Consider the following 23,651-nt stretch of genomic DNA (forward strand, 5'->3'; position numbering starts at 1 on the left):
AGGAAAATGGAAGGCTCAGTAGTCAGTTTTTGAGTTGCAATCAGGACTGCTTTGAGAAAGTCGTGGGCCCAAGGTCAAATAAGAACCTGCTAGGCAACTACCCTTAACGTGGCTGAGTGACCTGACGCAAGTCGAGCACTACAAACATCGCTTTTTATTGTGCTCTCCTTCAGCTGTCATTTCTCGTCTCGGCTTGCAGTTCTGTCAGCAATCAATTATTATCCGCGCCTCACACGAGAATTGCAGCTATTCGAGCGAATGGTGTGTGCTCTGCTCAGCCTTATCCTTGATGAAGCCAGCCCTCATTCCTGAGCAGAGTCTTGGCTCTGAAAGCCCAATCGGATAGAGATAATCGTAACAGAAGACTCAACACTAGGAATTCAACTGGTCTCTATTGAAGTTACCTTAAGCCTCTTTGGGTGGCGTCGCGGATATCTCCTTCTTGGCTGTCTTTGTTTTTAGTAGAGGGCTACATGACATGTCTGGCTTTCATGTCAGACTGTACTCTAATTACCTGGGCAATGTGAGCATATTACGCCGGACAAGAGATGTTCAATTCTAGGTCAGCGTTCAACTCCGAAAGCTTTCATTATCGACAAGTGCATGTATACACTCCAAAGGCGAACTGGCCTTCAAAATTCCTTACGTTGTAAAGGGTGCTTTCTTCTGGCAGCACAATATCTCTAGCAAATCCTCCCTTGTACTGACTCTGTCTGCAACGCGGGAGTCTACTCCAATTACCTCTGTTGCTTGGCCTTGTAAAGTATGCCTAGCTAAGGTAGACGTTGTGCAACTTCAAATGGGGTGCCAAGGCTTGACCGAGAGCCACAATTCTTGGATGCTGCGCAGCTGAGAAGCATCCTGCAGAAAGTGAAATGAGAATCACGATATCGCCAATTGTTTCTGAGATGTATAATATCTGTGAGGGGACCGTGAGATGCTTCAAGCGAATGGCGCTTGGTTGGCGTTATGGAGTTCCGGATACCAGCTTGGCGAGTTATCAATACTGGATTATCTGTTGTGCGATTGGCTGAAAGACGCCTCTATGGCCTTCGTGGCGCGATGAAAAGGGGTTATGAGACGCTCAATGCATCCGTTCGGAGGACTAGTTGCTTCTGCGTTCAGCCCTACGAGTACGGCATCGTATGTGACTATGCACTGCCCTCTTGATTTACTCGATTATCTATTGGATAATTTGGGAGCCTATTTAAATCGTCTCGTGTAGTCTCTTTGTCGCTACATATGATACATAGGCTGACTTGTTGTTTTCCTCCCTCGCGTCTGACCTGCTGAACGTCTTGTAGCGCTGGTCAGCCAAAACCCAGCCTCGTTTCATTATTTTCATGTAAGAAATCATGGGATTAAGTCGAAAGGAAAGATCGGATCGGAAAATGTAGCCAGATATACTTCAAATGAGACCAACTACATGCTCTTTGAGTAGAAGACCCGCCTTCACAAACATCCCACATCCGCCTACCCTCTTGCATGACTTCTGTCGTCCATTGATCAAGTTTCTCTTACTCTTCAACATGCGTCCCAGCCGCATTGGGCCCCTTCAGTCTAGCCATTCCACTCATCTGGCTTGCAAAATTGCGCCAATCAAAAAGGCTTCTGACCTGTTGTGCTCTCATTCGTTTCAGTGTCAATGAATAACAGCTGCAGGCTGCCAGCCGTATTGCTCCTCCGCCTGCTTTAGCACTCTCGCTGCCCGACATAAACTGTGGCTTCAGCGACTAGGCATACAAAACATTGCACATCTGGATAATCTATGTCACCCAAATTCTCCACAAGCTTTGACCTCTCTACGCCGTATAGTATCTTAGTGGTGTCGAATGTGAACTTCGGATACCTTTCACTAGGCACACACACGACTATTACCCTGCCTGGCCCGATGTAGACTCTTGCGCCTTTGGAAGCGAAAAAGAAGATTGTTGAGAAGCCATTTTTGTTATTGTCGCCCTCTCTCAGGAATACATTCCCTTCAAATGAACGAAAAGAGGAGGGCTTAAAGATCACGGGGTGTAACGCCAATTTCGTGCACCTGTCCTCCATTATAAACTGCAATCGGGCTTCTGGCTGTGGAGATAGGAGGAAAAAATTCGAAGGCCGTAAAGCACGCGATATGGAGCTTTAGTACTGGAGACAAAGCTTGGGAGTTAAGACCTTTCCCTCATGTCCAGCTGCAGTGGCTCTTCCATGTCCTAACCTGATGAACTACAAATAAGCGCTATCATGATTTGCATTGGAATATTTGATCGAAGTGGAAGGCCGAGCAGAAAAGGTGCTCCTTGGGAAGTTGGTGGTTGATATGTGCTTATTAGAGTATTAGGGAGGCTTCAGTACTTCGCCATCGACTTTCGAATTTGAAAGGCGAAGGGGCGATCTGTATTGGAAAAAGTCAAAACCTCTTTCAACAGCACAAAACTATGTATGAAACTGCTCGCCATGTAGCGCATACTATCCGCACTACGATAGCATCCAGAACTGCTCGACCTTCTGATGATTTAGATCTCGAGCCAAGCCTTGACTGGTCTGATTTCCCTTCCATGGATGTTTTGTTTGAGGTTGAGGAAGCGGTGCTGCCGGGATCAAGCGAGCCTGGAAGATCCACAGCGCTTGCCTCGAAAGGGGAATTTCCGTCAGCCGCGTCTCTCCCGAACCAACCGCCAACCCAAGTATTATGGACAGGACTCTCGATATTCTCTGGTACAAGCCAAACCTATTCTCTCTCTGGTAATTTTCATCACATACATGTTCCTCAACGCAACGCATTAGACCAGTTTTCGCGGCGTCAATTGCAATGCCTCGGCCATGCCTCCACAAAGGGACTTTGGCCTCATCGGACAACTGGGAATCAGATATCTGGAAAGCGGATGATGACTGGACAGAAGTTGGCTCCAAAGAAGAGAAGAAACGACGGCAGAATCGAATCAATCAGAGAGCGTATCGCAGACGTAATCCAATCAATGGGAAGTCATCCAAACAGCGTTCATTTCGGGTTGAGAGGTTTCGAATAACCGATCTGCCCGTGTCCGCCGCGGTCCAGAAGGAAAAGCAGGATAATATTACTGCCTCGGTATCTTCGCAGGTTCCTGTACGAGAGGATGACCAGACGGGGCAACATGCTTCTCCGGCCCAGGAGACTTCATCATCTTGCGTTGAACACATGCAAATTATAGAGGCACAAGCAATGCAAGTTCTGGCGACTCACCCTGAACACATGGTTGCGGCCCCCGACACAGGTAATATATCTGTAGAGTATACTAATTATAATACGACGGGAATTGATCTGTTGCTTAAAGCTGCTGCCGGACAGGCGAGGTCAGGTGTCAAAGTCATTGATCCTTATGGCAGCAAGGCTTCTGCTGTCTCGTCCGCTACATCTACACTGGCAACCGTAAGTTCTATTCGGCATCCAATGGAGTACCCTTTTCCATGCGGATTTTAAGAGCATTTGCTGACATACCGATCATCTAGTGGATCCAAGATCCAAGTCAAAGCATTGTGCCTCAGATTCCTCAATCTGCAAAGAAATTTGCGCATCTTCACAGCAGGGATCCAGATGGCCAAGGTTTGTTCCGCGTCTCGTTGGAACAACTTGTCTCTCCAACTGCGCCGGAAAACGAGATTCTTACCGGCAAGCCGCTGCCACTAAACCCGAACGGCTTCCCCCTCTCGTCTGATCACCTTCTTCGTCTCATTCACTTCAATGTTTTCCGAGGTCTGATCACTAACAAAGCTATACTGAGTGGCCGAACCTTCCAGGTGAAGGTAGAACTCGATTTTGTTCTCCCGGAATCCAATAACCTCTGTGACGGACTAACAATGGTTCGCTCTAAACCTGGTCAAGCACTACCGAAGTCTTTGTACCCAACATATATCCAAGCGAGCGTAGCGCATTCATCTTGGATCAACATGTTCCCCTTTCCCGCCATTCGAGACAACCTCATCCGCGCAGAGAAAGATTTTGATCACGAGGATCTATGCTATGATCTCTTTGGGGAGATGTTCATCAGCAGCCCACTCAACTTCATTTCCAAGGAGGTGCAGCCTGGAGATGAGGAGTTTGAAGATGATATTACAGCGAGGAGAAAAGGGCTCATAATCTGGGGAGAGCCGTGGGATGCGAGCAGTGTGAGTGTTCTTCAAGCCATTTCCCCTCCGTATGCCTCTTCGGGGTGTTATCCAAGCATGCGTTATCCTCTTAAGACAGCACTCCCTCCCTTTCTGCCCCATTAGTTCTGGCAGCTAAAGTATTTTCCATACTGACTCCAAGTCGTTCCAGTGGGAAGTTACTCCTGGGTTTGCTCGAAAATGGGCTTGGGTACTGGAAAACTGTCATCAATTGATTGAATCGACAAACCGTTGGAGAGCAAAACGGGATGAGAAGCCTTTGGACTACTATCTTGATAATATAACCCTTTGATTGGCAGCAACGACCGCCATGTACATTGTTTTTTCCTCAGGAGTTCTATCTTTGTAGGATTTGGAAATTCGTTTTCTCCTATCAACGACATCAGCCACTGACGCTCTACTCGAGCTTCTTGTCTTGAGACACCATGCCAGTTAAAGTAACTTGCTTGTGTTTTGAAGCCTCGTCTTTATATTTTGTGGTGGAACTCTGCTATGTTTCCACTAACAGCTGAATCCACACCTGTCGACGCTATAACCGAAGCTTCTATTTTCTCTTAGATATGGATATTGGGCACCTTGACTTGTATTCGCCATTAATATACTCCTAGTAATTAATTATACATGCGTTGTTGTATTTTGAGGACTTGGACCTAGTCTTGGGAGTGGAAAGCGTAACTCACCAGCAATGGCGCCAAGACAAGCAATTGAGGCGATTCAGGGGCGCTCGCTTAGGGACCTCAGCAGGTCTGAAGACACACCCACTTATGATGACTTCCACATGTCCGACGAACTATCATGCGAGATTTTTACAGCCGCCTATGTATATTCACAGTTCTGTTGCTACTGGAGGATTCTTACAGTGTTTAAGTGACTGTCGTTGTTGAATCGGCAGGATAGTGTCAATGTTGACATCGCTAAGCGGATTTGTCATTGCACAAAAAATCCCAACAGGACTTGTTCATTGTCCGCTATCTCCGTCGACTGTGTTTGCTTTAACTACAGCGGGTACCCAACAGCATTGAAGCTGAACGCCACTTGGTCGCAATAATGTGACTTGGGAAGCATCGTTCTTCCCGTCAGAGTCCGGTGTTGATCCGGTATTTTCGGAGTCTTAATTGGGTCACCTTCATAATCCTAGAGCTATTTAAGTGTAAGGTACACGCAAGAATCAGGATTCGTACTCGTAAGCAACGCATTCGACAGTGATACCTCGCCATAGGAGTGACGCCAAGACATTTACACGTGACCTGGCGCATGAATGTTTGAAGTGGGGGCTGACGTGTTTCGAGGTATTGGCAGTTTAAGCCAGCATCACCAAACTCGCGGTAACTCATCCATTCAACCCAGCTCATACATACCTGGGCACTAGTGATTTGTAAACCGCAGAGTCGACCAAATTTTCATATCCAAGCCAGCTTGTCCAACTCAGCATGACGGACACAGGGCACGCGTCAAACTCCACGGCTGGCCGAATGGCTTGTGCTTTCTGTCGCAGACGCAAGTTAAAATGTAACAAAGAACTTCCGAAATGTCAATCCTGCCTGAAATTCGGCTTCGACTGTGAATATGTGACTCCAGGTACACCTGGAGGAATGAAGAAGTTGGAAGGGGAGAGGTCATCACGTGTACGGCAGCTGGAAAGCCGTCTAGGTTCGTACCTGACGACATGCCCCTCGTCGCCTCGTGTACGGAGTATTTACTTCAAGCAGGACGAGTTGAGCAATTACTCCGAGCCAAGAACCAGCGACAAGGGCAAAACTCTACAGCAGTCTCGTCAGGGGCCGGTACAGTGAAGACAGAGTCAGACGAAGTCTCTCTAGATGATGGTACTGCTACAGCCTTGTAAGTATTCCTCCTTTTAGTAAGGATCTTTTTGACATTGGATTCAAGAGAGCACATTTACTTTGAATTCGTTCACCCAGCTGTAAATATCATACATCCCGAAAGATATGTTCAGTGTCGACCACCCACATATCTGCAACACGCAATTTACGCTGTATCCGCTGCTATAACAGAGGATTATGCAGTCCACAGAGAGGGCCTTTACAAATCATCACGAAAATTGCTCCAGGAAGCTGAACTTCAAGATAAGAAGCTTGACAGCTTGAGTCTGGCCCATGCACAATCCTGGATTTTGATCGCCTTCTACGAGATCTTACAGGGTTATTTCCACAGAGCTTGGATGAGTTCATCACGGGCAGTCCGTTTAGTTCAAATGATGAAGCTCCATCGTATAGATGCGGTGTTGAAAACTACAGATCCTAGTCTTGTTCTTCTGGATGCGGCAAAGGACTTGACTGAAGTGGAGGAGAGAAGAAGAATCTTCTGGATGACATTTCTGATGGATCGTTACAGTTGTATATCCATGGGCTGGCCAACTTTGATTGACGAAAGAGATGTAGGTTTCGGCATCGCTTTCTACATTGTGACTAAGCTAAGAGCAGCAGATACGAACATACCTGCCTATCTCCAATGAGGCATTCGCAAACTCAGTGTCTGAACAGCGCCTCTTTCTATCTCAAGCCAAATCGGCTCAAGAACCTGAAAACATATCGACATTCGCCTGTCAAGTCGTTCTCTCCTCTCTATGCGGCAACAAGTTGAGCGAGCTTCAGCGGTTTGACCCTAACGTACCAGCAACACAGCCACTAAGAAACGCATGGCTGAAGCCACAGAGACTGAATGACCCGCTAACAACGATTTTCTGCGTCCCTCAGTACCTGACCTCGCGTCCCACGCAATTGACCCCTGCGAGCGTGTTTTTGGACATTTTCGCTGCTGCTACGACAATCTGTGTTCATCGTGCAGCACAATCACAAGTGAGAGAGGACCCAGTCTCAGCCGAGATGATTGCACAGAGCAGAAAGCAATGTCTCGAAGTATCTTTCAGCATTTTCAGGCTCATGGAGATGACTTGCCATTGGGACCTCCGTGTGGTGAGTTGCTTCTAAATCGCTTGTCCGACAATGCTGACAATTACTCATTCTAAAGTTCTATTTGTGCTTTCCCTTCTGTTTGTATAATGCGGTGACTGTTTTCGCCAGCTTCTGGCTGGAGCAAGAAGTCGAGCTATATGAGAGACCCCTTAGGTTTCTGATTAAGTGCATAGACTCTTTCAAGAACATGCCACTGGCAACTATTCTTCTCGCAGATGTCGAAGCTGAGTTTCCAGGTCTGATTGACCGACTCAACAGTAGCGCTGGACAGCATGTAAGCTCCCTCTAGGCGCCATGAATCGCAATGAGCTGACTTCGTGGATACAGGGCTCATCCGACAACACGGAGTTTGCCGCTCCAATACAGCTGCAAGCCGTGGAAAATTTCTCCGCTTCGGACCCATCTCTGGATATGGGGTTTAATGCGGATTTCGGAGACACCGGAAGTTTTGATCAATTATACGGTGCAGAGACTTGGGAGATAGACGATTCCATTCTGAGCACTATGGGAGCACTTCCACCGTCTAGCTTTGATGCCTGGAACAATAGCCTTGAAAAGGGCCCCGACCTTTAGCTTCAACCTCTTCCCCCGCATCATTAACAATCGTTCGCGTCTTTGGGTACACGGTTCTGCCTTCAAGCTCAGAGGTACTATCGACAAATTTAGCAGATCTTCTGATCATGACCAAGCTCTACATTGGAGCGAAGAGAAGTCAGGCCAAAGGAGACTTACTCGTCGCACTTTGTGATTCGGTGCGGACGGATTCGGGATGGACTGTCGCAGATACTCAATGAAAACGACCTAGTAGTATACGCCGAGTTCGGTAAGAATGTGCCACCTAGTTTTGTTTAGCTGTCTGTTTCTCCTATCCCCTTAACTGCCGAAAACACACTTTTCCAGGGCGCAGCGCTAAAGCGAGGCGCTAAGGCTGCCTGGACGATAACGAATTTCAGCGTTCTCTGCTTAATTACAGGGTCTCGCTACAGGTGTGTTTGATACGGCAGTTGAGGGGATATCCGGTCGGTTTGGGTTGCGAAACATCCATGTCCTTCGCTTAAAAAGCAGAGGCATCCCAACTTTGTCTCTGGAAAAGAGAAGTTCAGCGCAGTATGCTGTGTCCATTTTCCAAATGAAGATTCTGAATATATATGAAACTAATTTGTCTTAGTCAATATTCAAATCGTGAATTTTGGTGTCCTTACCGAAGCCGTAATGCGCAAGCTGCTTCATGCTCTTCAGCGCGACAGGATCCGAGATTCAGGTGGCAAAGCAGCCAGAGACTCTGCAGGGAACCGATGAAGACTAAAGACGTGAAGAAGAGGAAGACCATTCACTTAATTCTCAGGCAGTAGTGTACTACCAGACGCTGCGAGGATTGCGATAGGTACCAGCACAGAAAGCTTTCGATGGCCTACTTGAACAACTGTCACAGCGAATGCACCGTATATGATTGTTGCAGTCGTATGGAGCATATGAGCTTCATTCACTGATATCGCCAGTGTTCTAGAGCATGAACGGGCCAGGGATAACGCATTTGGCCTGCGTACTTGATGGGTGGCATGATAAGCTACAGAGCCCAGCCCCACTTCTATGATCATTGCATGGCCGAGGATGATCACAGTGTCTTTCCGTGGCGTCGTGTGTTTGCAGTGCCTTCGTGGTCCCCGGTATACTGTTTCCAGAGCAGAGATACTACCGCTTGCGGAGCCGGGACTTCTTACCGTACGCATTTCATGTCACAGTGTTGATACATAGCAGTCCTGCCAACCAAAGTCAGCTCATGGGCGTGGTATGAGATTATGAGGCAAACAGAACCATTTCTTAAAATCTGTGCATCGATTATTTTGTGGTGTAGCCCGCCAGGTTCAGAGACATACACCTCTTTGACATGATTCCCTCGTCGCTGATGTCTTTCTCCCTATGTAGAGATTCACCTTCCACGTACGGCCAGGAGAGGGAATCCATGATTAGCTTTTCGTTTTCGCGTTACACCTGGGTCGACATAGCTTTATGTTACATCTCAAGATCCTCAAACCAAGAGTCTCCGAGTGTTCTCTATCTGTCCACGTCTTGAGGGCGGCGGCGTTGTTTGGGCGCGCATCTTCGCTGATTGGCCAAAGACGGAAGCAGGAAACCACCCGTACACAGCTACAGTACAGCTGTCCAAGGCAGGAAATGGGAATATTGCTCTTCGAGATATTTGGCTCCTGGCACAGTTGAACGTGAATCCTCGGAGCGATCAATAAAATTCGACTCCGTCGTCAATAACAGGCCAATGAATATCAGAGCCTATGCTTGGGCTAGTTGGTGGTGGGAAACTTCGAGGTCAGCCGAGACCCGAGAATCTTCCCCACATCGCATCTTGCACTGCGAAGGGCGTCGGCCAAAGACCTTACAACCGCACGAGATAATATATAATGACCAGCTTTGCGACTTCTAAGGCTCTTAAATAGTCATGTCCACTCTGGATAAGAAACAGCCAAATCGCTAATTTCAATAAAGCACCCTCACGCCAATATTCAATGACACTCAATGGCCACTTCAAAGACAACAGTTCCGGAAACGTTCGTGGAGCTCAATATCTGGGGCCAGCATAGGACCAGTAACAAGCTTCGGAACAAAGCACAACCAGGATACTCTAGAGCAATAACAGATCCCGAAGGAGACAATGTCGTGATACAACAATTGTTGCCTGCGGATGGTGGCCTAGCCGCATGGAGGCTGTTGATAGCAGCTTTCGTTTTCGAAGCATTGTTATGGGGTTTGTAACTTTTATTGAGGAGCTCTGTTGATTTTCTGACAACTAGACAGGCTTCCCCATCTCCTTTGGTGTCTTTCAAAACTTCTATTCCAAACAGCCAGAATTCGAAGGAAGTTCGCAGATTGCTCTCATTGGTACTATGGCACAAGGACTGTGCTATCTAGGTGCACCAGTATCTGCAGTACTCACTAAACGATTCCCCAAGTACCATCGGCAGCAAATCTGGGTTGCATGGCCAATATGTATCGGCGGCCTAGTCGCAGCATCTTTTACGTCTAGTGTTGGAGGGTTAATTGCGACGCAGGGCGTAATGTACGGTCTTGGATTTATCATCTTGACCTACCCCATCATTTGCATGATCGATGAGTGGTGGATCCAGCGGAAAGGCATGGCTTTTGGAGCTATCTCCTGCGCATCAGGAGCGTCTGGTGCAGCGATGCCTTTCATCACCTCTGCTTTGCTCGAGAAGTATGGCTACAAGACAACTCTTCGAATAATTGCAGTCGCGATGACACTGCTCACTGGGCCTCTGATTCCTCTGTTGAAAGGACGGCTACCACCTTCTGAGCAAGGAGCAATCGCCAGAGTCGACTGGTCCTTCCTCGAGAAACCTCTCTTCTACATATACGCCACTGCTACTCTAGTCCAAAGTCTTGGATTCTTCTTCCCTGCCATCTATCTCCCCACATATGCTACGGCTGTGGGTTTGAGCGCGACAGAAGGTGCTCTCATTTTAGCCACAATGTCCATATCTCAAACGTTTGGTCAACTCGCTATTGGATTCATGACTGACAAGAAATTTCCAGTGGCGGGGCTAGTCATTGGTTGTTCAGCCATCGCTACTGTCGCTGTGTTAGCCATCTGGGGGCTAGCGAAGTCTTTGGGCTTGCTGATAATCTTCAGTATTATCTATGGGTTCTTTGCGTCTGCGTTCAGCCCTTTGAGAGTCGGAATGGGAAAATCCGTGAGTGATGATCCCTCTGCACTGGTGGCAACGTATGCCATATTATGTTTCTGCCAAGGCATTGGGAACGTTCTCGTAGGCCCGATCAGCTCAGCTCTATTGTCTCAGAGAACCGCTGTAGATTCATATGCAATTTTCAGATTTAGGAATATGGTCATCTTCACTGGTGGGAGTATGTTCCTGAGCGCCGCGGTTGTTGTACCATGGTTGTTATGGTCTCATCGGCCGAGAACTCGTCTCTATCGCAGTTGAATCCTGATTTCTATGCGATGATCGATGAAATCAGACAGTGTCGGATCATTCATCCGTATTCACATCAGAATTCGAAGCCAAAGAACGATGATTTCCCACGTTGCTGCCATCGTGGTAAAAGGGTTTGATTGACATTAGGGTCAGTTGGATCGATAGCAAAACGAACACCCAGGGGTTCCTGCTTGAGAAGACAACAGTCGCTGAATTTACTTGAACTTCATGAAACACAAAACAAAACATTGAGCGAGCCCCGGAAGTTGCCGCGATGGCTGGTTTAGCGATGGAAATGCCAATACGAAGTAATTCATACCAAGAAGAAAGTATTCTGACATTCATCGGGGTTCCATCCTCCAAGCCTAGTCTCGTTTCAGAGCTTACTTGCACAAGGAAGATAGCAAGCAAAATATGTACTCACATACCAACAGAATCAGAAAAGGGACAGCATCGTATCATATTGCCCTACGAAAAGAGGCAACCTTGTGATGCGGTACCGCTGGTCAAGCCACATTGACTTTGTTGAGAGTTGGCGCAAGCGGTTGAGAAATTCTGCAAACAGTACACCATATTTGTTGGGCAATGGAGCCGGTAGCAATCAGAAGCTCAAGTGAATAAGGATGAAAGTATATGGTGCAAACACCAATTTTGGCAAGACAATAATGTCTACGATCCTCTGCAAGGCATATGCAAGAAAGTTTCCGAATGAAAGAACCTGGTGTTTGAAGCCCGTTTCGACTGGTCCATTGGACGAGGCCGATGTCAGACATGTCACGAGATTCTCGCCTGAGTCTAAAATGACCTATCTGTTCCAGATTGATGAAGCAGTCAGTCCTCATATCGCTCCTAGGTCGAGTAGATTGAGCTTCCTCGGGCTTGAAATTCTGGGACTGTTGAGCTTATTTATAAATAGCCACCACCTGACTCGGAAGTCCAAGAACTACCTAGTCCTCGGCCAACTAGTGTGGGAGCAGGGCATGACTTTCGGAGCTTTGATCATGGAAGTAGCAACGCCGCTCCAAAAGTTCAAGGTTCATATGACTTATCAAGAGTAGCCTGTGATACTTGGAGCAGGCGGAATGCTCTTGGCGTAAGTCCAAAACATCGTGCGATAACGCCGGCTGACACATAAGAGGGATCACCTCTTCCAACGCTGCCTCGTTGACGAGGTCCGTAACAGTGCGTATATATTCGGCCCAACCACAACTACCAACGATGAAGACTCGAAGTCATGGATGGGTCTCCCAGTCGTGTTTGATGAAGTGTTCATTGGCCTTTACCGCCTTGGGCAGTTTAGCATCGTTCTTCCAAGCTGAAGTTGATATTTCGCTATGCGAAACTTCTCACCGGAGGCCTGGTCCCGCTTTGCGCAACACTTGCGAGTGAGAATATATATGATGCATTTATCGGCGGCGAAAAACGAGATGCTTTGCTGCATGTGCATAGCCTGCTCATCCAGTAGGCTGTCATGTTGCTAACATTTCTCTGGAAGTGATGCGGGATTTGGAATCGGGTGATAGCTGGAAATTTTACAAAGACGACTGGGAAGAGAGTCCAAAATCTGTAAATGCAGTAACTACAAGAAGTACGATGCCACCTTATTCCAGTACAGACGTTTGGAGTGCGTGGCCGAAGGAATTTGTTGATACAATATCGCACAGCCGAGCCGTCGAAAGCGGCATTACTCTTGGATCTGTGCTCGCCATCAGCTTGCAAGATCTAAATGCTGGTAAACAAAAGTCGAAGAAATAACTGGACACGAAAGCACTGACGGTGACTAGGGTATAGCTCCACAGCTGCGAAGGGTCTCCAGAAGAAGCTGTTGAACAGAAATCCAGAATTAAAGATCCGTGTAAGAGTGGTAGGAAATGTCCTATATATGTTGGCAAGTCAAACATCGAAGCCCGAGTCCATCAGGAGTATCGAAAAGTTCCTATTAGCAGAGCTGGACTGAAGATAAACGAAACCGTGATGATTTAAAAGGACAAACATGGAGACACCATAGAAAGTCGCTCCATGTAGATTCATAAATTTGCTGAAAAGATCGCCCAATCAGAGGATTTAAGGTGTTGTGGTATTCTAGTATCCCATGACGTATGTTCCATCACTACCTGGACCATCTCTCAATAAACTGCTCTCGATGAACATTTCTAGCTTGCAGGCTATGTAAATCTACCGCCTCGAGATCATCTTCCAGATGCTGGACTTCTTGCTCAAAATTCGTAACAGCAGCCTCCAGGTTCGGGTCAAGAAGCTGGACTTTGTGATATAATGATTTTGACAATAGAGAATCGTGAAGGAGCCCCAAAGTCATACGAGCATCAAGCAGGTGTGAGGAAGTCGAGGACTCGGTCGTGGACTGTAAACTGGCTGCATGGCCTTCCAGTCTGATAAGTCGTTCTGCCAGCATCCGTTCCAAGAGATTTGCACGCTCATGGTTAGAAACGCCCTCGGGAGGAAGTGCAACTCCTAGGTTCCGAGCAAGCTGCTGCTCGGGCTCTATATCCTCGTCGAAGTGGCCGGAAGATCTTCGAGTATTTCGGACGCGTAGGGTAGACTGGGAAGCAGATGACTTCCGGCGCCTTTGGGTATTTGGTCTGGTAGGGGAGCTGGGCTTGATCGCGGGGGCCGATTCCCTGTGTGGTAGCTCTTTATTGGCAGAGATTATTACAGCTTTTAATGCCATTTTGTGGCATTGGCTCTCTTCGGCACGTTCAAGGAACGTTTCAATTCTGTTGACAAGGAAGATCATACAGTCATGAATCTAGCTGAATCAGAAGATTTGAGGCAAGAAGGAGTAAGATGACCTACATATTTGACGGCCTGTACAGTTCGCTCTTGGCCTTGCCCGTCGCTGGCTGCGATCGCCCTGAGAGCTGGCTCGAGAAACTGCTGTTCTGCAGACATCTGCGCAACGGGCAAGATTTCAGTATACAAAGACTCGAGTTCTTCTTGGAGATCATTGGCCTCTTCCTCCTCGGCATGGTCGTTGGAAGCTTTGGATCCGGCCAGACCTTCCAGATACACACGATCAAGTCTAGTTCGTATTCCCTCAACCCTATGTTTGATCAATCTGTTGTTATAAGCCAAATTATTCCAGAATATCAGAGACTGGCCTACCTCGCACACAGCTCTCGTATCCTCGCAATTGTTTCCTCGTCGTCTGAGCGTCCATGTTCCAAGTCGCTTGACAATTTCTGTAGACTCAGCAGCAGCTTGTCGTCGGATTTGAGGATGCTATCCACGGTTTGCTTAATTCCAGCCTCTGACGCTTTACATTGTTGCTCGAGATCCGTGGTTTGGTACGTCAAGCTCTGGGACAACTCTTCGATCTGCGAAATGTCAGAATAGCACTTTGATCAGCCTATTTCCTCCTACCGTGGCAGTAATATGGCCTTTCTCTACATCCCACTTCCTCAACTGATCCCTCTCAGTATGCGACCTGGCCTGGCTGGTACGCTTCTCGCTCCTCACCAATGAATTCATAGCATTCTGTTGGAGCCGTAGTGCCTCGCTTTGCTTCTCAATAGCTGCCGTCGATCGTTTGAGTTGTTCAATGGCGCTCTGGATCTCTTGGTCACTGAATTCCTGAACAAGAGAAAGGTCGTGGGCTGCGAGGGTGTCCGCCTCCCCTGACTTGGTCAGTACCGCATATCTATGATGCGTTAGTAGAAGATTCATTCATACCAGAGTGTTCCTTACAGGTTAGCTTCATCTTTCGTGAGTAAAGTCTCCGGAGACAAGTACTCGTCTACCCAAGCTTGAATGGCGGGCTTGCTCTCTGGATCCGCAAACGCAGATATGATTGCTTCTCGATCGCACGGCAGATCATGATCATGCAAAGCTTTGACGAGCACCTGCAAAGAATCTTCTGCCATGGTTGTAGCGTAGAAGGCTGAAATTGTACCTTGTCTTGTATTGTACCGGCTCAACGTTGTCGCGAAACATGAGCCTTTGACGCGAAGTGGAACTCAGAGTTGCAGCCTTCCCCGCCTCGGTCGCTTTCTCTGACCCAGGCCGTGCTATGGAACCCACTCTACAACTCTGCAAAGGATGCCACAAGCTTCTCTAGACGTGTAGTTCCTATTTGTGGTCTTCATAAGATGGTCAATGACCAGGGTCACAGTACTCTTACCTCTGATGGTATAGAAGCCTTAAGACTGGTGAGTAAGTCTATGGTAATGTCAATAACGTTGATGACAACCGCGGGGCAATGCTGACATTTCCAGGTTGCTCTCAGAACGTGGAGTCGAAACCTTACAGCGTGGCTTCATGTGCCCATAGGAATTATAAGCATTCTTCTTGCATGTTTTGGCATTGATTCTTTGATTGGGATGAGCTCAGTGTCGTTCCCAGCATCTGTTGCTTGCTTGATCTTGCTGTTGCTTGGTCTGATTTTAAGCGATTTTGCTATTGGAGATCGCAAGACAAGAGCTATCGTCAAAGTGATTGATATTCCGGTATGGCGATCGTTCAGCGAATGCCTGAGGTCGAATCTAATTTTTTTTTTATCAAGGCTGGATTTGCGCTCCGATATCTCAACATATTTTTCACACCTTCGTAAGCTGCACCTGTCTGTCATAAGCAAAGGTTTTCTAATATTTGGCTACTAGTTTCATCCTGCTTCCGCTGAGCCCTCCAATCGGGGGAATAGAGGTTGCAAAGATCATTGCAGTATTCCGTAAGAATTCGTTCTTATCGTCATTGCTATTGGTCTCTCCAAACCTCGATGCACCTCGACCAGTCAAGTACTAAATGTGGCTGCTTGACAGTCAACCAAATTCTGCTTTATTGCAACGCTGGTCCCTATGCAAGACTCGACGAAGTTTCTGCACCCCGAATCATGTTAACGTCTCTCAGTCATCGGTTTCGTCGTCGTCATGGCAGCAACAGCCTACTTCGTTCGATTTCTCCAACTCCTTCTCGGTTCATCTAAGCGAGCAATAACAGCACGAGCCGAAGAAATGGGCGACGAGACCGACGAGATTCCCCTCACAGATATCACACCAGTAAGAAATAACTCCCAAGTCACCATACTCATGAATGGAACCAGTACGCCGCGTTCTATGGACGAATCTACCAATGATTTGATAGCACCGCAGCGAGCCCAAGATCCTTCTCTAATCCGAGGGACTGGTGGGCCGCCAGAAGAAAATAACACACCCCCAGCGAGTACTCGCCCGAATCCTATGTTGCAGACACCGTCTCCTCTCACACGTCCACAGCGCTGGGCAGCGTTCATCAACTCCAACATCGATAGACTTACCTACCTCATTCTCTTTCTCTTCGTCGGACTTCCCATCTACTACGGAACAGGCTACGCAATGCCAGCACAACTCACACTCACAACGATTGCTTACTTCACCGCCCTCGCTCTCCCTCCAAATTGGAAACGAGTCTTCCATCCTGTCCTAGTCTCAGCAACCATCACTGTACTTGGGGTTTACATCTTGGGCGTGATCAAAGGCGACAACCTCCCTACCTCCTTGCACTCCTTCAGAACAGGTACTCGCTATCTCGACCTCTGGCACGGGAAGAGGAACCTCAGAGCACCAGGAGCAGGAGACGTCCTAGTCAGCATCCTCGATGCCGGTATCGTCGCTCTCGCTCTACCCATGTTTGCGTACCGGCAAGAGCTCAAGCGGCATTTCTTCGCCATCGTCATACCAAACGTGTCGGTATCGATCGGATCTCTTTTTGGCTATCCGGCTGTATGTTACGCTATTGGGATTTCGGCTGAGAGGAGTCTTGCTTTTGCCGCAAGGAGTTTGACACTGGCGCTGGCGACGCCGGCGGTGGAGAATTTGAAGGGTGATGTCAATACAATCGCGGCTTTAGCGATTATGAGTGGGATACTGGGGGCCCTGGTTGGAACACAGATGCTTGATTGGATGCAGATACCTGAAGGTCAGTGAATTGGTTTTTATTCCGGTTATTGAGGATGAGTTTCTTGTTATCTGGTGATCAAGTCGTTCAGATGACCTCGGCCTGTGTCGATATCAAGCTTAGAAGAGTGAAGTTCGGGAAATGGGGGGTGTGGGGAGATAGTCAACCCTAGTCATTTGGTCTGCAAGCCATCCGGAACGAGCTGACATCTGCGCAGATGACTACGTAACAAGAGGGGTAACTCTGGGAGGTAGTTCGTCTGCGATTGCTACAGCAGTCTTGCTTCAAAGCGATCCAAGAGCTGCGGCTTTATCAAGTTTAAGCATGAGCTTATTCGGAATTATCACTTTGGCTTTGACTTCAGTTCCAGCAATCGTAAAGGCCGTTGACTCCTTGGTCGGTTTATGATTCTGCGACCATACATAAAAATTTTGTAGTCAAGCACTTTTAGGCACGATACAGTTTCGAGGTGAACCGCCAGCCAGTTTTGACCCCAGTACCATAAATAAAAGCCAGCCGAGCGTGGTTTCATTAACGTGTTGGATCCAATACTCACACATCGAGCCATCACTCCAACCTAAACAGATGTAAGCATTGGGCATTTATGTGAAAATTAATTGGAACTTGCCTCTCAATCAAGTGCAACCCCGAAGCAGTCTCGACGACATGGCTCATCTCTCCAGGTTTGAGCTGGAAAGCAGCCTCCTCGAATTCCTTCTGCATATCGCCGCGGCCGAAGAAACCTAGATCTCCCATCTTTCTTGCACTGCTGCAGTCCGACTCACTAACAGCGAGTTGCCCTAACGACGATTGACCGCTGCGAATGCGAGACTCGTGTCCAAGAATGATGCTCATAGCTTCTTCTTTGGTGCGTTTAATCTCGGCCTGAAAGCTGTCAGTAAGGCAGCCTTACACAATTGCTCCAAAGCCGTCCGGTATTGTAACGTACCTCACGCCAGCTGCTTGGTCGTCTACTATCTTTGTGCTTCACCAACAAATGGCTCGCCCTGATCTTTCCACTGCTCCCGCCATGGCCGTTGAGTGCGGGATCGGATGTGATCTGGGGGGCGCTGTGGTGCTCAGCCATATAGGACTTGAGCTTCTCGGTATCGGTTCCTGGCGGTGGCTCCCATCGTGACTGTTTCTGTGACTCGTTGAAATAGTATGGAAGGTTCTTGGAATTCGAGTGACGGACTTCCCAGCCTGCGGGTAGTCCTGCGTCGGCCTGGTGGAGCTGTTAGCAAGCTTCAGAGATGGTGGGAACAAGGCTGAGACATGTCGAAGTAAACAAAAAATGGGCTGGGAAGTATAAAAATATCACTTCCCATATTGTGAAACGTGTGCAGCGTTGTGTAGAGTGCGATTCAGACCGCGAGGGAACTAGAGCAGAGAGAGGTTGTACGTGGTACAAGAGTCCTTTGTTTTGCAGTGACTTTGTTGGGTTGGGTTGAGTTGGGGTAGAAAGGAGTTCACGGCGCTGCATGTACACCTGCTTGCTGCTCATGGATGCAGGCCAGTTCCAGTCACGCGGTCGCCCTGGAGAGGAGGGGTAGGGGTTGACTGTACTCGTACGGTCGTACCTCAGAGCTACTTGTACCGTAGGCGTTTAGCGCCGCGCCTTCTTTGTACTGCGTAGTGGGTGGTGCTGGTGCAGCGGCTGAGGGCATCCTTCCGCGAACGCCAGTTCATTCGCCGCCTCGTCTTCGATCCAGAACAACCCACCCTCGCCACCCACCTGCACTGCACTGCACGCCGACACGCCGAGAGCCTGAATAATTCTGAAGACGGCCCTGGACATTGCCCTCGACATCTTTTTTACATTTGCACGTACAGACAGCCATCGAAGCAACGCGACACTACAAAACACGTCCCCAACGCCCACATTCTATCGCATTAGCAACACAATCCCTTGTCACCAACCCCGCGACTCGACCTAGTTCGGCCCTCAAAGAAACACACCTGCCCCCATGGCTTCTCCAGCATCCAGCGCCGGCGATGAGCCCAAGAAGAACATGGAGCAAATCACTTTTCGATTCTGCAGCGAATGGTAAATAATACTTTTCCCCGCCAGACTTCTCTGGCAACGTGCTAACGCGGTGCCCCCAGTTCCAACATGCTGTACCCCAAGGAAGACCCAGATACCCACCGCCTGCAATTTGCCTGTCGAACCTGTCAATACTCCGAAGAAGCGACCTCGTCCTGCGTGTTCAGAAACATCCTCAACAACGCAGTCGGTGAAACTGCTGGTGTGACTCAAGACGTTGGATCGGATCCGACTGTGGGTTTACCTCTCTGTTTGTTATATGGCTCTGTGGTCATCTGTGAAGGAAGAAAGAGTGAAGATGCGCCAGTAGATGAAGAGCGCTAGAAGTCGAGGAGACTCCTGCGGTCGGCAGTGAAAGACTGAACTTTCTGTGACAGTCGGAAAACTCAGCAACTTCTGCTAATGTGGTTTTTCACTTTTTAGCTTCCTCGGTCCAATAAGGCTTGCCCAAAGTGCAAGACGGAGGACGCAGTCTTCTTCCAATCTCAGCAGAGATCAGCAGAAACTGGAATGGTATGTGTCATAGTCCACGAGCAATCGCCCAGAGCTAAAATCTCCATAGAAACTCTTTTATGTGTGCTGTGGTTGCGGTCACATCTTCTCATGATACCCCGACTCGAATCGTTTGGCTTTCTTAATATGGATTTCGGAGTTTGGGGCTTGGCGTACTTAGACAAAATGGTTATGGAATTGGCTATAATATCCGGGGAGTAGATAGCAATGGGGGAATGTTGATACATTTTCAATAAAGACAGAAGTCTGAACGCCGTTCTCCTTCCATATGCTACATGTTTCCGTGACCTCTATCCTATCCTATCCTTTATGTGTTCCTACAAATGCATTGGTGCCAACGACAAGATCTTTGACCACTTCATTTTCCTCAATTCCACACCTACGACACCTATTTTGCATTAGTCCGCTCCAGTGAAACCAGGCCAGGACAACTACTCACCATTCAATCTGGTACCTATGGGCTCCCCCGCTTTGTTGATCAACACGCACGCGTTGTCGTCGAACTTCACCACACTGCCATCAGGCCGCTGGAGCTTCTTCGCCGTCCTGACCACAACCGCATGCCTGATATCTCCTCTCCGGACCTTGTTCGCTGCCGATGTTGAGACACTTGCTCCAGGTCCAGACTCCGAGAAGTTTCGTTGCTTCTGTACGACCACAATAACACGATCGCCTAGTAATTCCTTGAGCTGTGTTTCCGCTTAGATAGAGGACTTGGTGGCATACCAATCTTTGCGTGTCGTTTCATTCGCATGACCTTTACACATTCGACCACAGCAGCCCCCGAGTTGTCGATGCAATTCATCATTGTCTAGGTAGTATTCATTAGCGCAGGAGCCTGGTGTCCAGAGAGTGCAGACACGTACCTTTAATTGAATCATCGCGAGATCATATCACCGCTGCAGGGTATTGGCAAAATGGTATTGTGAAGCTGTAGGGTTCAGAATCATGTCTCTTTGCTTACCCCTGCCGATAAATTTCCAGGTCCAGTCGTGATCCATTCCATCCCATCTTAGCCTCGTATGCCTGGCGAGTCAGGCCGCCGTTTCAATAAATCAATGGCGCATGTCAACATCGCTTTCTCCTATTGTCTATGAACTAGACTTATTACTGTAATTGTCAGTCGTATTGTCAGACCTTAATTGGATCTGGCCCTTTGCACAGCCCGAATTTTCTGTTACTTATTGATTTCTTAACCTATACTCCTCATTTTCATTTCCGTTGCTCCATGCAGCGCGCAGATCGACGACCCCTGGCTACGATTGACTGCTGAGCTGAGAAGGGGATCCAACAAGCAGCACGAGGATACCTTTCTACGATTTTAAAGGCGCCGTCTTGGTGATACTGGAACTCCTCGCCAGCCTCTTCCGCGAATTCATTTTCCCTTGTCCAAAAGTTACTCATTCACTTGTCTTTAATACCGCGGCTCGTCTACTCTTCACCACGGCTACTCCAGCGAAACAACATCACCACCACCTTTCGACGTGTCGCATGAACCAGAATACCAGATATTTAGTGTCGCGATGCCTTCTCAACCCGTCTCGCCCAAGAAACAGCGTCTTACGCTTGGACAATTGGCTGCCTACGACGATATCTTGACAGATGCTCTCGTGGACCATGTAAGTCCTCTTTCCAAAGTTGACTTCATGTTACTCATTAGTACAGGTATACTTCTGGACCACTATCCGCAAAAATAAGAACGCCTACCACTCCTCTCGCGGGATCACAGAAGAAGCAGTCACTGCAATTCTCCAGAAGCGAGTGATTGTAGAGAAGGATGCGGCAAAGGCAGAAGCGGAAATCCTGGAACTCCCCGCGCTCAAGAAGTTCTCGCAAAATCTGAAGACGGAAAAAGAAAAGGACGACTTTCGGCGCCACTTGCGGAAGTATGTCAACATCTATCTCCCGGATTGTCCTTTCGAGGTTTCGAGCACGAATCGGTACACCATTAACACTCATGAGGCCGCGGTCACTGCGCGGAGGTATATCAAGAAAGGGGAAGTGGTCAAATATCTCTGTGGTATTCAAGTTATCATGACTGAGGAAGAGGAGGAGTTGATTAAGTCAAGTCGACGTGACTTTAGCATTGTCGTTTCCAGTCGGAACAAGACGGCATCTCTGTTTCTAGGACCAGCTCGATTTGCCAATCATGATTGTGGAGCGAACGCTCGGCTAATGACCTCTGGAGCTGTCGGAATGGATATCATTGCTGTTACCGATATTGAGGTTGGGGACGAGATTACTGTGTCATATGGTATGTTACGCGATTGGGAGGCATTTTGGATGCTCATTCCTAACTTTGGTAATAGGCGAGAACTACTTCGGAGAAGATAACTGCGAATGCCTTTGTCAGACTTGCGAAAACAATGGTCTGAATGGCTGGGCTCGGGGTGAAGCTGATGAGCAGAAAACACTTGTCCCTCAACCGTCTATCGAAGAGGAAACTGGAAGCGGGCGTGGTTCTTACTCTTTGCGTCGACGCAGAAGACGAGATTCGACCGCCTCATCAAGAGATGAATCCATGACACCTGAAATCAACATTCGTCCTTTTGTGTCGAAGGCAACTCCTAGGTCGTTATCACGATTCAAGAATCTCGACTCGCCCCAAGGAAAATCACCTTCTGTCGAACCGAACGTTTCTCCCCTGAAGCGGAAGCGTTTGGAAGATTCGACGCCCTCGCCGTCCAAAAAGTCCAAGAAATCTAGGTACAAGCTCCCGAAAAAGTCTGAGCCATCCAATCTCAGCATTTCGACTTGTGCAAGCACAAATCCCTCGCCACCCAGCTCAACCAGATCCAGACGCTGCAGCGCATCCCCCTCTGGAACTGACAACCAAACAGGTACTGATGCTACATCTGTGGACGAGGACACTATTATTGTCGAACATCCGCAACCCAGAGTCATCAGCCCAACGGTTTCAAAACTACGGAAGACTAAAGCCAGAAATCAGCCACCCTTGGAACAAGCTCAATCAGGAGAGCCAATTCTTGTCGGCGAATCAACTAGCTTGCAGCATCCAGTCCTTCAGGATGACAACTCGAGTACCTCGACTCTCTCGGACATTAGCAGTGAAATTTTCTCTCCAGAGGAACTGAAAACCATAGAGAAGTCTATGGCAGCAAAGAAATCCAGAGGAGGAAATACCAGAAAACGTAAGGCTCCAGAACAGGCCTCAGATGACGAAGATGATGACGACGAGCCGGCCCCAGTCCGCACACGAGGCGATTATGTGCTCACATCACGACTTCTTGCCGAACCAACCTCTGCATGGATCACGTGCAAGATCTGTGAGGAGTCATTTGTACAACAAAATGCGTACTTCACACGTTCTTCCTGCCCAAGATGCGAGCGTCATAGCAAGCTCTATGGCTACATGTGGCCAAAGACTGACAAGGAAGGCAAGAATGACACAGAAGAGCGAGTTCTAGATCACCGAACTGTCCACCGCTTCATCAAGCCACAGGAGGAGCGAGCAATCCGGAAGAGAAATCGAAGCACGACCGAAAGTCAGGTGGTTTCGCGAGACGTTAGCGAAGTCGTGCAACCAGAGGCTGTAGAGAAAGCGAAGGGGAAGAGCAGACCACGGAAGAAGAGAGCTAGAGCCACGATGTAGGGAGAATTGGTGCATAGACATTTCGGAAGTTATTTTGAGCGAGCATGTGTACTTGAGGGGGCGTTTGGGAGGCATTCGGGGGAGCATCATTGGCATTGGCATGGGCAAGCGCTGTATTCATCACAGCGCCTTTTATGTACCAATAGGTAATACATTTGCGGATAATTTAAGGAAGTGAGGGGTTGTATTATAGTTCTCTTGGATGGCAAGCCGCGTCGTGAGGTATTGATGGAGAGCTTAGCTCTGAACCGTTCGCTGTTCAGCTCTCGTCTCTTAAGAACTGGATATTTGGATTTGGAATTGTTGGTTCACGGTCGGACTGAAGTACCATGTTCTGTATGAAGGCGGGATCAAGAAGTAATGGTCCATTGCGTATGTTGAGGCTAGGCTAATCTAACCAATCAATCAATCGAATCTGGCATAGAAGTAGAAGATCAGATTGAAGAGAAGCTCGGACTGGTGCAGATCCTGGGTATCTTGATACGCAAAATAATATTGATGAATCTTCAAGGACTTCCAATCCGTGCTTCTCTATTTCTTTCAATACTTCGACA

General features: G+C 48.2%; 11 protein-coding genes across 11 annotated transcripts; 8 read left to right on the plus strand and 3 right to left on the minus strand.

The window, feature by feature from the left end:
- The first annotated feature begins 2,672 nt into the window (after nucleotides 1–2,672).
- Nucleotides 2,673–4,760, plus strand: ONS95_007600 (uncharacterized protein). The gene is made up of 3 exons (XM_058501115.1): nucleotides 2,673–3,397; nucleotides 3,478–4,134; nucleotides 4,286–4,760. The coding sequence occupies exons 1-3, from the start codon at nucleotides 2,801–2,803 to the stop codon at nucleotides 4,424–4,426; spliced, it is 1,395 nt and encodes a 464-aa protein (XP_058362432.1). The 5' UTR covers nucleotides 2,673–2,800; the 3' UTR covers nucleotides 4,427–4,760.
- An 804-nt stretch (nucleotides 4,761–5,564) lies between these two features.
- Nucleotides 5,565–7,643, plus strand: ONS95_007601 (uncharacterized protein; the record flags this gene model as incomplete). The annotated part of the gene is made up of 6 exons (XM_058501116.1): nucleotides 5,565–5,784; nucleotides 5,844–5,976; nucleotides 6,025–6,532; nucleotides 6,582–7,070; nucleotides 7,126–7,344; nucleotides 7,398–7,643. 6 exons carry the CDS (start codon nucleotides 5,565–5,567, stop codon nucleotides 7,641–7,643), a joined length of 1,815 nt encoding a protein of 604 aa, XP_058362433.1.
- A 1,959-nt stretch (nucleotides 7,644–9,602) lies between these two features.
- On the plus strand, nucleotides 9,603–11,047 carry ONS95_007602 (uncharacterized protein; the record flags this gene model as incomplete). The annotated part of the gene is made up of 2 exons (XM_058501117.1): nucleotides 9,603–9,831; nucleotides 9,882–11,047. 2 exons carry the CDS (start codon nucleotides 9,603–9,605, stop codon nucleotides 11,045–11,047), a joined length of 1,395 nt encoding a protein of 464 aa, XP_058362434.1.
- A 656-nt stretch (nucleotides 11,048–11,703) lies between these two features.
- ONS95_007603 (uncharacterized protein) lies at nucleotides 11,704–12,096 on the plus strand (the record flags this gene model as incomplete). Its single annotated transcript, XM_058501118.1, has 1 exon — nucleotides 11,704–12,096. One exon carries the CDS (start codon nucleotides 11,704–11,706, stop codon nucleotides 12,094–12,096), a length of 393 nt encoding a protein of 130 aa, XP_058362435.1.
- Nucleotides 12,097–12,535: 439 nt separating this feature from the next.
- On the plus strand, nucleotides 12,536–12,995 carry ONS95_007604 (uncharacterized protein; the record flags this gene model as incomplete). Its single annotated transcript, XM_058501119.1, has 2 exons — nucleotides 12,536–12,770; nucleotides 12,823–12,995. 2 exons carry the CDS (start codon nucleotides 12,536–12,538, stop codon nucleotides 12,993–12,995), a joined length of 408 nt encoding a protein of 135 aa, XP_058362436.1.
- A 153-nt stretch (nucleotides 12,996–13,148) lies between these two features.
- On the minus strand, nucleotides 13,149–14,919 carry ONS95_007605 (uncharacterized protein; the record flags this gene model as incomplete). The annotated part of the gene is made up of 5 exons (XM_058501120.1): nucleotides 13,149–13,805; nucleotides 13,853–14,114; nucleotides 14,162–14,373; nucleotides 14,420–14,696; nucleotides 14,744–14,919. 5 exons carry the CDS (start codon nucleotides 14,917–14,919, stop codon nucleotides 13,149–13,151), a joined length of 1,584 nt encoding a protein of 527 aa, XP_058362437.1.
- Nucleotides 14,920–15,144: 225 nt separating this feature from the next.
- On the plus strand, nucleotides 15,145–17,335 carry ONS95_007606 (uncharacterized protein; the record flags this gene model as incomplete). Its single annotated transcript, XM_058501121.1, has 6 exons — nucleotides 15,145–15,204; nucleotides 15,271–15,501; nucleotides 15,558–15,601; nucleotides 15,655–15,722; nucleotides 15,902–16,948; nucleotides 17,145–17,335. The coding sequence occupies 6 exons, from the start codon at nucleotides 15,145–15,147 to the stop codon at nucleotides 17,333–17,335; spliced, it is 1,641 nt and encodes a 546-aa protein (XP_058362438.1).
- Nucleotides 17,336–17,494: 159 nt separating this feature from the next.
- Nucleotides 17,495–18,594, minus strand: SSP1 (protein kinase ssp1; the record flags this gene model as incomplete). Its single annotated transcript, XM_058501122.1, has 3 exons — nucleotides 17,495–17,812; nucleotides 17,877–18,152; nucleotides 18,508–18,594. The coding sequence occupies 3 exons, from the start codon at nucleotides 18,592–18,594 to the stop codon at nucleotides 17,495–17,497; spliced, it is 681 nt and encodes a 226-aa protein (XP_058362439.1).
- A 300-nt stretch (nucleotides 18,595–18,894) lies between these two features.
- RPB9 (DNA-directed RNA polymerase II core subunit rpb9) lies at nucleotides 18,895–19,578 on the plus strand (the record flags this gene model as incomplete). Its single annotated transcript, XM_058501123.1, has 4 exons — nucleotides 18,895–18,974; nucleotides 19,034–19,205; nucleotides 19,395–19,484; nucleotides 19,534–19,578. The coding sequence occupies 4 exons, from the start codon at nucleotides 18,895–18,897 to the stop codon at nucleotides 19,576–19,578; spliced, it is 387 nt and encodes a 128-aa protein (XP_058362440.1).
- Nucleotides 19,579–19,801: 223 nt separating this feature from the next.
- On the minus strand, nucleotides 19,802–20,365 carry ONS95_007609 (uncharacterized protein; the record flags this gene model as incomplete). Its single annotated transcript, XM_058501124.1, has 4 exons — nucleotides 19,802–19,872; nucleotides 19,924–20,157; nucleotides 20,211–20,295; nucleotides 20,351–20,365. 4 exons carry the CDS (start codon nucleotides 20,363–20,365, stop codon nucleotides 19,802–19,804), a joined length of 405 nt encoding a protein of 134 aa, XP_058362441.1.
- A 642-nt stretch (nucleotides 20,366–21,007) lies between these two features.
- Nucleotides 21,008–23,560, plus strand: SET9 (Histone-lysine N-methyltransferase set9; the record flags this gene model as incomplete). Its single annotated transcript, XM_058501125.1, has 3 exons — nucleotides 21,008–21,103; nucleotides 21,150–21,738; nucleotides 21,794–23,560. 3 exons carry the CDS (start codon nucleotides 21,008–21,010, stop codon nucleotides 23,095–23,097), a joined length of 1,989 nt encoding a protein of 662 aa, XP_058362442.1. The 3' UTR covers nucleotides 23,098–23,560.
- Nucleotides 23,561–23,651: the final 91 nt, after the last annotated feature.

This window comes from Cadophora gregata (genome assembly GCF_030347475.1).
Source record: "Cadophora gregata isolate MNR1 chromosome Unknown scaffold_2, whole genome shotgun sequence".
NCBI classification, from domain to species: domain Eukaryota; kingdom Fungi; phylum Ascomycota; class Leotiomycetes; order Helotiales; family Ploettnerulaceae; genus Cadophora; species Cadophora gregata.

Excerpts from the sequence above, each read along its gene's own strand:
- ONS95_007600 (XM_058501115.1), top strand. The coding sequence starts at position 2,801 with ATGCCTCGGCCATGCCTCCACAAAGGGACTTTGGCCTCATCGGACAAC. Across the intron at positions 3,398-3,477 it reads CTACATCTACACTGGCAACC|TGGATCCAAGATCCAAGTCA; the intron begins GTAAGTTCTATT and ends CCGATCATCTAG. Across the intron at positions 4,135-4,285 it reads AGCCGTGGGATGCGAGCAGT|TGGGAAGTTACTCCTGGGTT; the intron begins GTGAGTGTTCTT and ends AAGTCGTTCCAG.